At 38.3% G+C, this 15155-nt stretch overlaps 1 protein-coding gene across 1 annotated transcript in view; it reads right to left on the bottom strand.

Annotated features, from left to right (window-relative positions):
* The window catches only part of cacng2a (calcium channel, voltage-dependent, gamma subunit 2a), a 91387-nt gene extending 76459 nt beyond the window's left edge, over positions 1-14928 (bottom strand). Inside the window, exon 1 of the mRNA XM_067374254.1 lies at positions 14703-14928. Within this exon, the coding sequence (XP_067230355.1) occupies positions 14703-14928 (226 nt within the window). The remainder of the gene's footprint in view (positions 1-14702) is intronic.
* Positions 14929-15155: the final 227 nt, after the last annotated feature.

Genomic DNA, 15155 nt, shown 5'->3' with positions numbered 1-15155 from the left:
ATATGTGAGTACCCATGGCATGAAAAAAAAATAGATAATGAATAAATGAACATGACTTTACACGGACATCTTAATGGGCTGTCTGAGTGTTGTCCTATATGAAACATTACACCTGAGGCCTGTAATACATCAGGTCTGAAGCAAACACTAAGCAGCATGTGCTAAGATATGATCTTCTCCAAGGTGAGACTCACCCATAGGATAGAAAAAAAGATATCATTAATTTCTCAAAAGACAGCAATGAGATTAAACGGCAATAAGAGAAAATGGAGAGCAAATGGAGTCTCATGCTTCTTAAATTGCTCTCTTGAGTACAAGACTCCAGTAATCTCACATGTCTCCTCTAGAGTGTCAGATTCAATGTCAGACTGTGCTGAGATTGCCACAAACACACACACAAACAAAACCTAAAGCTCTATCTATCTATCTATCTATCTATCTATCTATCTATCTATCTATCTATCTATCTATCTATCTATCTATCTATCTATCTATCTATCTATCTATCTATCTATCTATCTATCTATCTATCTATCTATCTATGTTTCTTGAGCAGCAGATCAGCATATTAGAATGATTTCTGAAGGATCATGTGACACTGAAGAGGAGTAATGATGCTGAAAATTCAGTAAAAAGAAAACAAATGGAAAATAAATTTTAAATTGTAATAATATTTCACCATATTTCTATTTTTATGTGTTTTGATCAAATAAATGCAGCCTTAGTGTGCATAAGATGCTTCTTATAAAAATATTGAAAAAATCTTATACAGACTCTAAATGCTTTAATGTTGGTGTATATATTCGATATATACTCTCTCTTTCTGTACTATATTTTGTGTATACGTACTGTTGTTGTATGTAAAAAAAAAATGCAATATTCATTTCCTAAGGGTTTTTTCTTTTTTTCGCTTTGCCTGATACAAAGCTGATAGATGAAGAATAACTGAGGTCTCCAACATGTTTCTTGATCTATAAATGAGCAGCATCTGAGCACTACAGTTTTCTTCCCGTTTTTATCCTGAATATTTCACACTTCCTTTAAACAGTTCTGGCCTAATTTCAACACTTTATGAAACACAAATTAAAATTCAAACATGCTCTGCAAGTCAATGGTATGTGGGTGTAAGTTGGGGTATCTGATCGCATCCCCTCACTTTAGTGATGCATGGTGTTTGGGTTCCTTTCTGACACAAAGCTAATGTGCTGTAATGGATTGCAAATGAACTGTGCCAAGGACACCACCAATTCATCACACCTGAGAGGGCTGCAGATTCCACCGCTGTTATCAGGGGAAAAATAGCAAAACACTCTGACTTAAAATGAATGGAGCAGATATAGAGTTAATCAGCATTTATGGCGGGATTTACTCTCTTTAAATCTGCAAAATGGCCGTCAGAGAAGGGTGAGGGGATAAATGAATGATCTCCTTTAAATGTTATCGCAAAATTGGCCTAATGTCGACTGCACAGTCTACAACAGTGGAAATGAGATCAATTCTATATAATTGGTCTTGCTCAGGATAATAGTATCAAAGAGATTTTGGCACTACACGCAAAAGTACATAGAGCCAATTTCTAAATTACTACAGACTTTTTTTTTTTTTTTTGTTCATGCAGAATGCCACATGTGCATGTTTCAACTGGAGCCATGAAATAAGCTGCAGTAGTCAAATCCCTTCTGCATCTTTACCAACATTTCAAACAAATCTAATCTTTTATTTTAAATGAACTATGTGCTGTAGACAGAATCTTTTAAAAATATGTCACTTCATAATGAAATTCTGTTTTCATTTACTCATCCTCATGTCATTCCAAAAACATTTTTTATTTTTCTCTCAAGATTCTTAAGCTTCAAAAATGACAAAATGTATGAAAAAAATCTATATAATCTATTCCAGGTCTTCTTAAGTGATTATAGCTTTGTGTAAAGAACCTTCACCTTGTGTGAAGAATTCCTGATAACATGTCTTGATGCACCATATTTCAATATATTTAAATATATTTACAAAGGAAATAAATACATTACCATTTGAAAGTTTGGGGTCAGTAAGTTTTTTTTGTTTTTTTTTTAATAAATTAATAATTATATCCAGTAATGATGCATTAAATTGACCAATTGTGACAGTAAAGACTTTTACATTGAGGGGAAAAAAAAAAACAGAGAGATAAATTCTATTAAAATAAATGCTGTTCTATTGAACTTTATATTCATTGAAGCATCCTGAAAAAAGTGTGCATGGTTTCCATAAAACTATTGAGCAGCATAACGGTTTTTAACATTGTTAAAATGAAATGTTTCTCGAGTATTAAATCAGCATATTAAAATGATTTGTGAAGGATCATGTGACACTGAAGACTGAAGACACTGAAGAGTAATGATGCTGAAAATTCAGCTTTGCCATGACAGGAATAAATTACATTTTAAAATATATTAAAATAGAAATCAGTTATTTTAAATTGTAATAATATTCTACAATATTGTTTTTACTTTATTTTTGATCAAATAAATGCAGCCTTGATGAGCAAAATTAGACCCTAAACTTTTGGATGTTAGTATATGGCTATATGGGTTTTTTGTTTTTGTTTTTACATCAAAATGCCTCTATTTTCCATTGTATCATTATATACTTCTGAACATCTCCCTTTAGCTTGCCTCTGCTTATCTGTTTCATTCATTCATTAGCTATAATCAGTGATGTTACACTGTAAAGGCTGCTCCCACACACAAATCCTGGGAGTGTCCTCTATTGATCTGTTTCCTGGGTCAAAGTGCAAAGAAATCACACAATGCAACAGGTCCAAAAACAAAATTCGATCCCTCTCTTTCCCCTGATGAAGGCTGCAAGAGAGCATATGAAAAGATGATTGGAGAAATGATGAATGTGACAGGACTGTCAAACAGTTATGTTTATGACCCTTTCTAATTTCAACACACCATGTGCAGTTTGCTACAAGGACATTTTGATCATTTAGCAGTCCCTTATTGTTTGCAAAGGGCAAAAAGAATGCAGAAAAGCTCTTAAAAGAGATTTTACTTATGCAGATGTGCATCCCAGTAAAGGGTCAACTGAGTGGGGTGGGAGACAGAAGTTCCAGAATAGCATGAGTACTCCTACACATGCACCTCTCGTTCAGGTAGAAAGAAGCAAAGGTAGAAAGAGAAAGCAAGCGAAAGAGAAGAGAGAAAGCGAGAAAGCGAGAAATGAGATGTGGAACAGACTGTTCTGTTGCACTCTGATCACTGCCGTCACATTCAACCTGCTTTCAGAGCTGAATCAGAATGAGGATGATTCAAGTAGTATTCCACCCGGGCCGTCTCCCAATCCAATATTAATAATGCCCCTGAGACCCTCATTATGTTCCCTCCTGTCTGAGAGGCAGAGGAGAATTTTGTCCTCTGATTCTGGCAGAGGTTGTCTAGATGTTGCAAAAAAAAAAAAAAAAAAAAAAAAAAGATCTGCGGTTTCAGCTACGTGTCCAGCATTTGAGAAGTTCAATGTGAGACCTGGCTTGCCAGTACATTAGCTCTAAATAAGATCATTATTCATCAAACAAATGGCTTCTGTCATTATTTAAACGGACAGTGAACCCCAAAAAAAATAAAAATTCTGTCATCATTTACTCATCCTCTTTTCTTGTGAAACCTATATGACTTACTTTCTTCCGTGGAACACAAAAGGAGATATTTATAACAGAATGTTCAAGCTGCACTTTTCTGTCTGCTAAATAAATGTACATGTAAACATCTTGCACAAAAAAATATATCATATGACTTTAAAAGACTTGGAACATATGCTACGTTCACACGTCAATTTTTGGGGTTGACAACTACATTCGCTTACAGGTGTGAGTCTCGAAATGTCCCGTTCAAGCAGCAACAGTAGCGTCTTTAACAGAAGTCTAGCCTGAATTTTCTTACCAGAAACTATAACGAAAGTGACCAAAGTGACATCAAAGATGGCGACATCCATATAACTGAAAAGTCTTATCACTTTTGATATGACAAGAGTCCAATTAAGCCGTAAGTTCATCCGTCAAATCTTAATTAACTGACAGCAGCTTTTATATCTGGGTGAAGAGCGGGCATTTGATTCATACATAGAACACAAAACTGACAGGAGCAGCTCTGGTGGTGAACAGTGACTGGATCTAAACATTTAGATGACACACAGCGCATATCTCCATTGTTGTAAGTTACTGAAAGAAAAACCACACATGAAAACCCGCAACACATGGTAGACATGTTTGTGTAATGCAGAGCAGCTCTCTTGCACTGTATGATGTAACAGTCCCGTCCAGTTCCAGTCACACAATGCGGGTTCCCTTTTCGACACCTTTGCATGTTTGCGTCTTGAAGCATGTGTGAAACCAGTCCAATGACGTGGTGAGACGTCAGCCCGTAACATGACCAGGAAGCTCTATAAATTGCACCAGGACCAAACTATGTCAGCTTCTGTGCCTTCAACAAGCGTTCTGTGTGAATTGTTCTGTCTTATTTATTGTTTGTTTGTTCCGTATTGTTCATATAAAGTACAAAAGCATTATAATGGCAAGCAAACAACAGTTCAAATAATTTTTACATTACTGGTAGGAATACGTTTGGGAGCAGAGAATGCATGGTCAGCTCTCAAGGGTGCTGACTTTGCCCATTGTGAGTTTTTACAGTTAAGAATGCTCTGCTCCCACCTGGCGCTCTTTGAGGAGGGCGCCCTGGCACGCCCTCCTTGTGGTTCAGGTCCTGCTTCTGCCTTGGCAGAGCGGTGGCTGAGATCATGGGGATCGCAAATGAATTTAAAGGAGGGGTTGGAGACAGGCTGTGCCTTTTTCTCTGCCCTCACCCGCTAGATCTAGCACCTTCTCTCTAGGATTGAAAGCATGTTCTACAGTTTCTTCCACCCAGAGTGAGGGCCAAGTGCTGCAGCTATCCTGCTTATGAGGAGCTGGTGGAGGTTGTCACTCGAGCTGTAGTCAAATTAAGTATTGACTGGCTAGCCAAGAAACAGGACGCTCATCCTAAAAGTCAACTCGACAAGCATTTCTTACCTAGTAAAGTGCAACCTGCATGTTGGTGCCTGTCGTTTTTCCCGATCTCCACACCAAGGTGACGAGATTGTGGAGTAAACAGTTTTTGGCCCCCAATTTATGAATTATTCAAACATCATGGGGTTAAAAGAACACGGGCATGAGGCCAAGGTCTTTGAGGGGTAGGGTTGGATCTCAGGACCATCTTTATTTCTAAGATGGCTTTGGCTAAGAGGTCCTGAAGCCAGTGATGTCAGGCCTCTGAGGGCAGCCCCCTCCCTCAAGAGACCATTCTGCCAACCCTGCCACTCTTGGTGATTCGGGGAACTGCGGTTTAGTTCTCAGTGTCCGCCCGAAGATGTTGCACCACTGAAAGACTTTTAGAGGATTCGGTTTGGTTGTTCCCTGCCAGTCATCCACTTCAGGGCACTGAGCTGACTACTCCAAAAACACCAGAGACAAGACTTTAGAGGCTAGTTCCCTTAGTAGACCACCTGGCAGCGTGGGAACTTTTGCCAAATGTGTCTCAGTGGGTCCTGCAGACTATAGAAAGAGGCTACAGAATTCAGTTTGGTTCTCATCCGCCTTGATTCAATGGGGTCCAGCCCACAGTGGTAGGCACCAAGCAGGCTCTGGTAATGGAGAAATAAGTCAAAGAAAGAGGCCATAGATTGTGTTCCTCCACCAGAGAGAGGGTCCAGGTTCTACACCCGTTATTTTATTGTTCCTATAAATTATGAGGGGTTGTGTATGATTTTAGATCTGTGCCAGTTAAATCATACATTAAAAATGTACAAATTCAAAATGATCATGTTGGAACTTATCGTGACTCAAATTAGATCCGAGGACTGGTTTGTCACGATAGATCTCAAGGAAGCATACTTCCATGTATCCATCCATCCTCAAGGAAGTTCCTCAGGTTTGCTTTTGGGGATGAAGCATACCAGTATTGGCACCCTCCACAAGGAAACTATATGTCTTGAAGTGGAGAGTCTTCACTTAATTTTGTGGAAATCGCCAGTTGTACTCAATTAACTGTCTGGTTGGTTCAGTGCTGGAGTTCCTTCAGGATCAGTTCTTCACAGGGTTATCCCCCTCCACTCTGAAGGTGTATGTGGTGGCCTTAGCTGCTTACAACACACTTTTGGGTGGTGAGTCATTGGGGAGAAACTCATTTACTATGTGGTACCATGAGGCTGAGACCTGCAAGCAATATAAGGCTTCAGGCTTGGGATTTGGCTGTGGTACTAGAGGTTCTGTCCATGGCACCCATTGAGACTATTGAGTCCGTAGAAGATACATTTCTGACTCTGAAAACTGTGTTCCTCCTAGATATTACATCTCTTAAGAGAGTAGGAGATCTTTAGGCTTTCTCTGTATCCCCTTCATGTTTAGAGATTACTCCCAGCTTGGTTAAAGCATTTATTCACCACCAGGTTACATGCCTAAGGATCCTACCAAATTTGCACGATCGATAACCTTGCAAGCCTTTTGTCCTCCTCCATTTCAGACATTTTCCGACCAGGAAAAGCTGAATTTCTTGTGCCCAGTGAGAACACTAGATGCATATGTCTACAAAGCTGCCCTGTGGAGAAAGTCTGATGAGTTGTTTGTGTGTTTTGGGTCGCCTAGGAAGGGTTCTCCAGCAACCAAACAAATTATGAGCAAATAGATAGTCAAAGCTATTTCTCTTGCTTATGAGGCATTTCAGAAGCTGACATTGTTTGGTTCAGGTTCTATTTATAGAGCTTCCTGGTTGTGATGTCACACTCTATGGGCTGGTGTTCCGCTACATCATTGTTGTTTACATCACCTCAAACTTTGAGTCCTTATTTAGGTTACATTCACACTCAGTTTGGTTATTTACGGGACTGACAACTGCATTCTAACCGAACTCACACCCATAAATATTCAGAACTCACAACCGCATTCTCAGAAAATGCCCCAGGTTACGACTGTAGCCATGGTTCCCTGAGAAGGGAATGAAAACCATATTCTGCTCCTGTGTGAATATAGCCAGAGTGCACAAGTCAAATGGACACTTTTATGTGCTTTTTTAAGTTCTTACAGGTTTGAAATGACATGAGGGCAAAAAATGATGCCATGATTTGCAACTAACCCTATAAAATGTAGAAAAGGATACACTACTGTTCAAAAGTTTGAGGTTGTATGATTTTTTTTCATGTTTCAAGTCTCTTATGCTTACCAGTAGCCTACTACATTTCTTTGATCAAAAGTAAAAAAAAATGTCATTATGTCATTAATGACTCGCCCTCATGTCTTTCCAAACCCGTAAGACCTCCGTTCATCTTCAGAACACAGTTTAAGATATTTTAGATTTAGTCCGAGAGCTTTCTGTCCCTCCATTGAAAGTGTTTGTACAGTAGACTGTCCATGTCCAGAAAGGTAAAAAAAAACATCATCAAAGTAGTCCATGTGACATCAGTGGGTTAGTTAGAAGTTTTTGAAGCATCTAAAATCTTACGGGTTTGGAACGACATGAGTCATTAATGACATAATTTTCATTTTTGGGTGAACTAACCCTTTAATGCAACCTTGCTGAATAAAAGTATACAGTTCTTTAAAATAAATTCTTACTGACCCCAAACTTTGGAACTGTAATGTCAAACTTTTTTTCAGTTGCTTTGTAAACTTCCAGTGATTATAACTTTCAGAGGGATAGCTCACCCAAAAATGAAAATTCTGTTATCATTTACTTACCCTCATGTTGTTCCATACCTAATTTTTGGATGAACTATCCCTTTAATGTCATAACTACAGCTAAAAAATATGCCACCTTAAAACTATAATGATCCTGTGACAAAACAATATGAAAAGACATTGAATGAAATCATTGTGAAATAGCTCTTCTCATATGTTAACCTGACATGATGTTTTGGCAGTGTATATGCTGGCTTCTGTTTTCCCCACTGTTTATCGCATCACTGGTGTTTATAGGATAAGTGGATCATGGTTTTAAAGCGTTACTGAGAGAGGGAGAGAAAAGCCATGGTGGGCATGTCAAAGAAAAAATGGTTTGTTTTTTTCTTTGCAAGTGTAGAGCTGAAGTGGCCTGTGTGAGTGAACTGAAGCATGCAGTAGTGTTGTAATACTGTGTAATGCCACTCTGGACCTGGGTCATTAGCTGGGCAGATACATGCCAGGCTGGTAATCCTTATCTGATCAGTTCATGAGACTAATCTGTCTCTACAGCAGCGTCAGGCACGGCTAAGTCCCATGGCCTGTCTGTCTATATCATACATACATACAAATATGGCATTTTTAAACAAAATGTGACCAAGCATTTTGACCAAGATGCAATTCACGAATAACAGCACCAAGTGACCACACTGATTCAGTCGACCTGGATGAACGCAGAGTATGAGACCTCACAAGCACTTGCTTACAAAGAGCAGATTTGTGAGCATGAACCAGCGAGAGGTGAGAAAAATGCAAGAGTATTTTTCACCCCCTCCTGCTGAGGTGGCGTGGGTTATCTCTTCAAACACACGCTTTGGCCGCCTGCGAATGGAAAGCGTGCGCAGGAAGTCCATTCATTAGCAGCAGTCCCCCGTGGCCCGGGAAATATTCACGGCGACTCAAAGCATTCAGAAGAATGATCTGTCTTATTGGGAAAGTTGCTGTCACAGAGATTCGGAATGATAAGTGTTGGGTATGCGAGGAACATAACTGCGGCTCTTTTGTCACTGTACTTTGCTGCGCTGTTCCTGCGCTCTTGCTGTGCTGTACCCTCACATTCATTGTTAGCATAATGAAGATTAATAACGCAAATTAACTGTAGTTCTGGTGAAGTACACTTGGGTCTGAGTCACTACTGGTGGCCCACCGTATACCAGTTTGTGTTCTATCATGGCAATGTTTATATGTGCACATGCATGTGCTGCAACTTACAGAGCTGCAATGTCATGCTGATTCATATTTGGGTCCACTCACTATAGGGACACATTCTAATTTGCAGTGGCACTATAATGGCTCTGTGGGTGTCCAGAATAAGACCTTAACAAGCTGTCATCTTTCACTGAGAGGTGCGATAATAGCAAGTGCATTGAGTTTTGCTTTTGTGTTGCTTTTCTTTTTCTTTTTTTTCTTTTTTTTTACTTTGCCCTAATTATCTGGTTTGACACTTTTTTGCTTTGGGATTGAGGATTATAATAATAATAATAATAATAAAAATGCAAGGGCAATTAAAAGCATTTGGACATTTAAGCCAAGATTAAAAGTTTATGAATTTCATTGTATTAGATAACAAGATGTCAAACTACAGTAAGTGGCATTTGAAAATAGATTATGCTAGACTAACTTCACATTTCTTTGCCATTTCTGTAATTACTTTTAATCAGCTGTTGTCATTGTAATTTATTGTAGATTTTTAGATGTTTTTTTTCTCTCAAGTTTACCAACAGGTGTAGTTCACTATGTACCACTACTGACTGTACCACAATCCACTTTAGTTTATACTTTTTTTCCACCAAACTTAATGTTTTTCTTCGAGGGTTAGTTCACCCAAAAATGAAAATCTGTCATTTATTACTCACCCTCATGTCGTTCCACACCCATAAAACCTTTGTTCTTTGGATCTTCGGAACACAAATTAAGATATTTTTGATGAAATCCAAAGGCTTAGTGAAGCTTCCAATGACAGCAAGATAATTAACACTTTCAGATGCCCAGAAAGACATATTTAAAACAGTTCATGTGGTTCAAGATTAATATTATAAAACGACGAGAATACTTTTTGTGTGGCAAAAAAAAAAAAAAAAAAGACTTTATTCAACAATATCAAGTGATGGGCGATTTCAAAACACTGCTTCATGAAGCTTCGAAGCTTTACAAATCTTTTGTTTCAAATCAGTGGTTCGGAGCATCTATGAAACTGACAAAGTCACGTGATTTCAGTAAATGAGGCTTTGTTACTTCATAAGTGTTTTCGAAATTTCAATGGTTCACCACTGGGTGGGTGGAACAGTTTCATACACGCTCTGAACCAGTGATTCAAAACAAAAGATTCGTAAAGCTTCAAAGTTTCATGAAGCAGTGTTTTGAAATCACCCATCACTAGATATTGTTGAATAAAGTCGTTATTTAGTTTTTTTGGCGCACAAAAAGTATTCTCATCACTTCATAACATTAAGGTTGAACCACTGTAGTCACATGAACTGTTTTAAATACGTCTTTAGTAGCTTTCTGGGCATCTGAAAGTGTTAATTATCTTGCTGTCAATGGAGGCCATACTGAGCCATTGGATTTTATCAAAAATATCTTAATTTGTGTTCTGAAGATGAACGAAGGTCTTACGAGTGTGAAATGACATGAGTGTGAGTACTGAATTTTCATTTTTGGGTGAACTAATCCTTTAAAGTGTGCTTGTTCTATTTGTTTTAAAAATGTCTGTTTGTTTTATATCTAATAACATCTATACATTTTTCATTGTTCATTAGGAACAAAAACAAGATCTGCTGACACTGGAAATAAATGCAAATGTACTGGAAGCAACTCTGAAATATATAAGAATAAAAAGTGAATGAATACATGACCCTGCTACAAGAATAGCTTTAATATTTCACTAATTAAAGCACTGCTTAATTAGCCATTGGCCTCTATAAATGGTTTTTGAAGCATTGCTCAAAGCAGACTAGTGTAAACCTCCATAATTGACAATAGTTACATTTTAAAAGAATTTGATACTCTATTGCTCAAAAGATTGAGAAAGAAGAAATCAATTGATCATTAAATTGGTGATGAATAAATTGATTATAATGTTACACAAAATAGTTTTTATTCATAAAATAATCCTGAAAAATAAATGTATATGTTTCCACAAAAATATTAAGCAGCACAACAAACAGCATATTAGAATGGTTTCTGAAAAAATCATGTGATACTGAAGACAGAAGTAATGATGCTGAAAATTCAGCTTTTCCATCACAGGAATACATTTCATATTAAAAGATATGTATTTTTGATCAAAGAAATACAGCCTTGGTGAGCATTAGAGATCTTTTTAAAAGCATTAAAAAATGCACAGTACGGCACCAATAGAATATAACCACTTCGTGTAAATAATATGATATACATTGTTCTTTTTTCTCTTGCCAAGGAAGTTATTAAAGCTGTACAAGTTATGTAGGTGTGATTTTCTGGATTGCTCTATAGTATACTTCATATGTGGGTGGTGCAATGTTAAATATCTGAAGCTTTGCTAATATTGCTGAGGACAGTCCAGTTGAGGGTGTTTCCCCTCTCTCATCAGTTTGGAGCACTCCAGGGACAAATTACACTAACACTCTTGCCCACCTGCATGCTGTAAATCTATTCCTCCCCAGCAAATCATCTTCTGCACTGACCACTGAGATTTACATCCTAGCCTGCCTACACACAGTCTATGAGATGGCAGTGCAAGATGGGCTCTGAGAAGCAGCACCTGGTTGATGGATACAACTATGTAGGTTGAGGGATAAGTGTTATTTACTGTTAAAGCTAATTGCTTTTTTCATAGTCTGAGCGTGAGATCTGTGTGAACCTGAACTGAGAACAGAAGGAAGATGTTTTACATTTAAGCAGCACAATCCTCTTTTGATTAAGACTAATTTTGAAAATGGGCTAAATGTACTCAGCCATTTAAGTGTTCTACTATTTAATGTTTTTTTGTTTTGTTTTTCATCCAGTGATTTTATCCAATTCATTTTGGTGTTACTGGCTGTTCATAAATTATAGGATTTATCTGACAAAAAAGGGCACATTTTTCATTCTCTGTGTCAATTCTGCTAGTGTACTATCAGTTTATTAGCTGAACCGAATCAAAGCGTATGCCATTTCATTGCTATTCCAAAGAATTTGACCTTGGTCTGCAAAATCTGTGTAACTGAGAGCTAAAATGCATCAAAAATTACAAATGACTGACTACCATGTGGAATTATGTTGGGCCAGTGACACACTTAAACACATGCACTACAAAGAAAGCTGTTAAGAAATATTTTACATGTAAATGTTGATCAAGTTCAACTTGTTCTCATGAAGCACTTTTTGATCCAAGAGATTGTCCTGCACACCAAATGTAACTCAAATGACAGATGTTGTATACCTTGCGTATTTTGGGTCATTTGACAGACAAACCTTACGGATAAATTGACAGACAAACCTAAAAAGCAGATGTTAAGGACACACTGACAGATGTGGTCAAAGTCACTTGTCTTGCCTTAGTCAACATATGGCTATGAGAACTCATGATGATGATCAAGATCAGCAGCATCCAGTCTCCCCTCGCAATTTAACTTATTTGACTGTAAATGCTTACATCCTGTCTTTGCTAATTCAGAATGACCAGCCTCTTTGAAAAAAATTCTACATAGATTTTCTTCCTGTGCTCTAGAAGCAGCAGAGGATGTGTACACCTAGCATATGGCCGTGTGCCTCAGAGACCCAGGCCATCTTCTTTGCCTCCTCTGAGCCCTGGTGAGGATGAGGAAGATTCGTTATGCTCCATGACCTCACAAGGTGACATTGCTTGGCCAAAGTCAGCAGTCAGTGCAGCCACCGAAGCATGACAGGAAATCAACAGTCTGTGTATGTTGACCTGACACACAGAGAGCCCTTCTGAACGTGGTTCATGAGAGTAGCATTTTTTCCCAGGTGTTACTTATAGTGGAAGTCCCAGTAGTGCAAACATGCATTTATCTGCTGTTATATCCATAACCTTCCAAAGCTGGAAAATCCATCTTAAAGGCATAGTTAACCCCAAAATGTAACCTTTTCTTTTTACTCACCCTCATCACTCTTAAAAATAAAGTTAAAATGTAAAGAACATTTTATATAATGGAAAGTTTCCATAGATGTTAAAGGATTATTTAGAATCATAGATTCCAAAAGAACCTTTTATTTTTAAAAGTGGTCATTCCTGGACTTTATTTCTTACGATGAACACACACAAGAAAAAATGTACTTTTTTGTCCATTAAATGAACATAAGTGAAGTTCAGTGCTGTTCTGGACTTTCATTGTATGAATAAAAACATTCAAAATATATTCTTTTGTGCTCCATAGAAAAAAGAAAAGTGACATGAGGGTGAGCATATGATGACACAATTTTTACTTTTTTTTTTTTTTTTGTGAACTATCCCCTTTTAGCTGGTTTCTAGTTGGCCTAAAATGGTCATTTGCTTGACCAAGCTGGTCATTAGCTGCGGCAAATCTATATTAGACCAGCAACAAACCGGCTACAAGCTGTTCTTACTAGATTAATGCTTTTAAACCAGTTTTTGGAACATGATGGACCAGCAAGAAACCAGCTAACAAGTTCTATCCTGTTTCAACACATCCTATTAGACAGCATTGTGTTTGGGACTATACCTATGTGATTTCACCAAGTACAACATGTTCCTGGATCAACATCTTTGTTGATCCTGGAACAACATTCCAATCAACCAATCAGATTTGAGGGACAAGTTTACCATTTATGTCAAGTTCAGGCTTACAACCAGGGTTAGGTGCTTCTACATCAGTGTTATTCAACAATCATTTCCCTCTGATTTTAGGGATAAGTTATGGGTATGGACCAGTTAGGTCACCGTGATCTTGCCAAGTAAGACATGTTCCTGGATCAACATATTTTGTTGATTCTGGAACAACATTCCAGTCTGAAAATTTAGTCTTAACCTTATTCCTACCCCTAAACCTCCTACCCTTAACTTATCCCTAAAATCAGAGGGAAATGATTGTTGAATAACACTGATGTAGAAGCACCTAACCCTGGTTGTAAGCCTAATCTTGACATAAACTGTAAACTTGTCCCTCAAATCTGATTAGTCGATTGGAATGTTATTCCAGGATCAACAAAGATGTTGATCCAGGAACATGTCTTACCTGGCAAAATCACGGTGACCACCTAGCAAAGTATGGTGAACGTGATTTCACCAAGTACAACATGTTCCTGGATCAACATCTTTGTTGATCCTGGATCAACATCTTTGTTGATCCTGGAACAACATTCCAATCAACTAATCAGATTTGAGGGACAAATTTAGGTGCTTCCACAGCAGTGTTATTCATAAAACATTATTCAGTGTTATTCATCATTTCCCTCTGATTTTAGAGATAAGTTATGGGTAGGGTTAGGGTTAGGTTTAGGGGTTGGGAAAAGGTTAGGACTAAATTTTCGGATAGGAATGTTGTTCCAGGATCAACAAAATATGTTGATACTTGGAAAAATCACAGTGACCTTGTAGCAGGCTTATTCCATATAAGAAAGAACATAAACCAAATGTTCTCATTATATGTAACAATAATGTGTGCTGAAATACTAGTTCTTAAAAAAAGAAAACATAAGGGAAGAGGTTAGGACTACATTTTAGGAATGTTGTTCCAGGATCAACAAAATATGTTGATCCAGGAACATGTCTTACTTGGCAAAATCATGGTGACCACCTAGCAAAGTATACCCTGTTTAATATCTCTTCACATCAGTTTTCGGTTATTGTGCGCTACTGTCGCTGTCCGTGGTGCTGAACGTGGAGCTTGTAAACCATCACCAAGCAGCAGGCCTAAGATGCGTTTCCGTAACAACCAACAGGAACACGTGTGCACGTGCTGAGATGGACCCTCTAATGCAAATGGGGGGCCGCTAAACGTCATCGGGTGGATAAAAGAGAGCATGTCAGTCTTACCTTCCAAGCAACATGTCCTCCACAGTCCCGAATGGGTCATCACCTCTTCGTTCTTCTTGCTGGTCTCGTTCTCGTTGTTGGTCTTGATCTTACACACGCCGCGCGAGTACAGCCAGTAGTCCGTGCCCACCGCGATGGTCATGAGACTGAAGGCAGCGAACGCGCCCACCGTGGTCAATAACATCTGAACTCCGCGGTCAAACACACCCATGTTTCCGCATTCCATGAAAGGGGGACCCCCTTTCCTCTTGATGTATAGGAAATAAATATTTGAAAATTTACGGGACCAAACCAAATCTAAAAAATGGGATATATTTGAGCGAAAGGAGGGGGAAGGGGGAGGATGCGGTAGGAACCTTATGGTTGCGTTTGGGTGAGAACCGATTAAGGAAGAAATAGGTGAGCCTTTCTGGCTGGTTTTTTGTGTGTTTTGGAGAGGAACGCTACGCTTTC

The sequence above is a fragment of the Chanodichthys erythropterus genome, chromosome 3 (genome assembly GCF_024489055.1).
Source record: "Chanodichthys erythropterus isolate Z2021 chromosome 3, ASM2448905v1, whole genome shotgun sequence".
NCBI classification, from domain to species: Eukaryota; Metazoa; Chordata; class Actinopteri; order Cypriniformes; family Xenocyprididae; genus Chanodichthys; species Chanodichthys erythropterus.
Note: the sequence above shows the minus strand (reverse complement) of the source record. Positions and strands in the feature narration are given on the sequence as shown.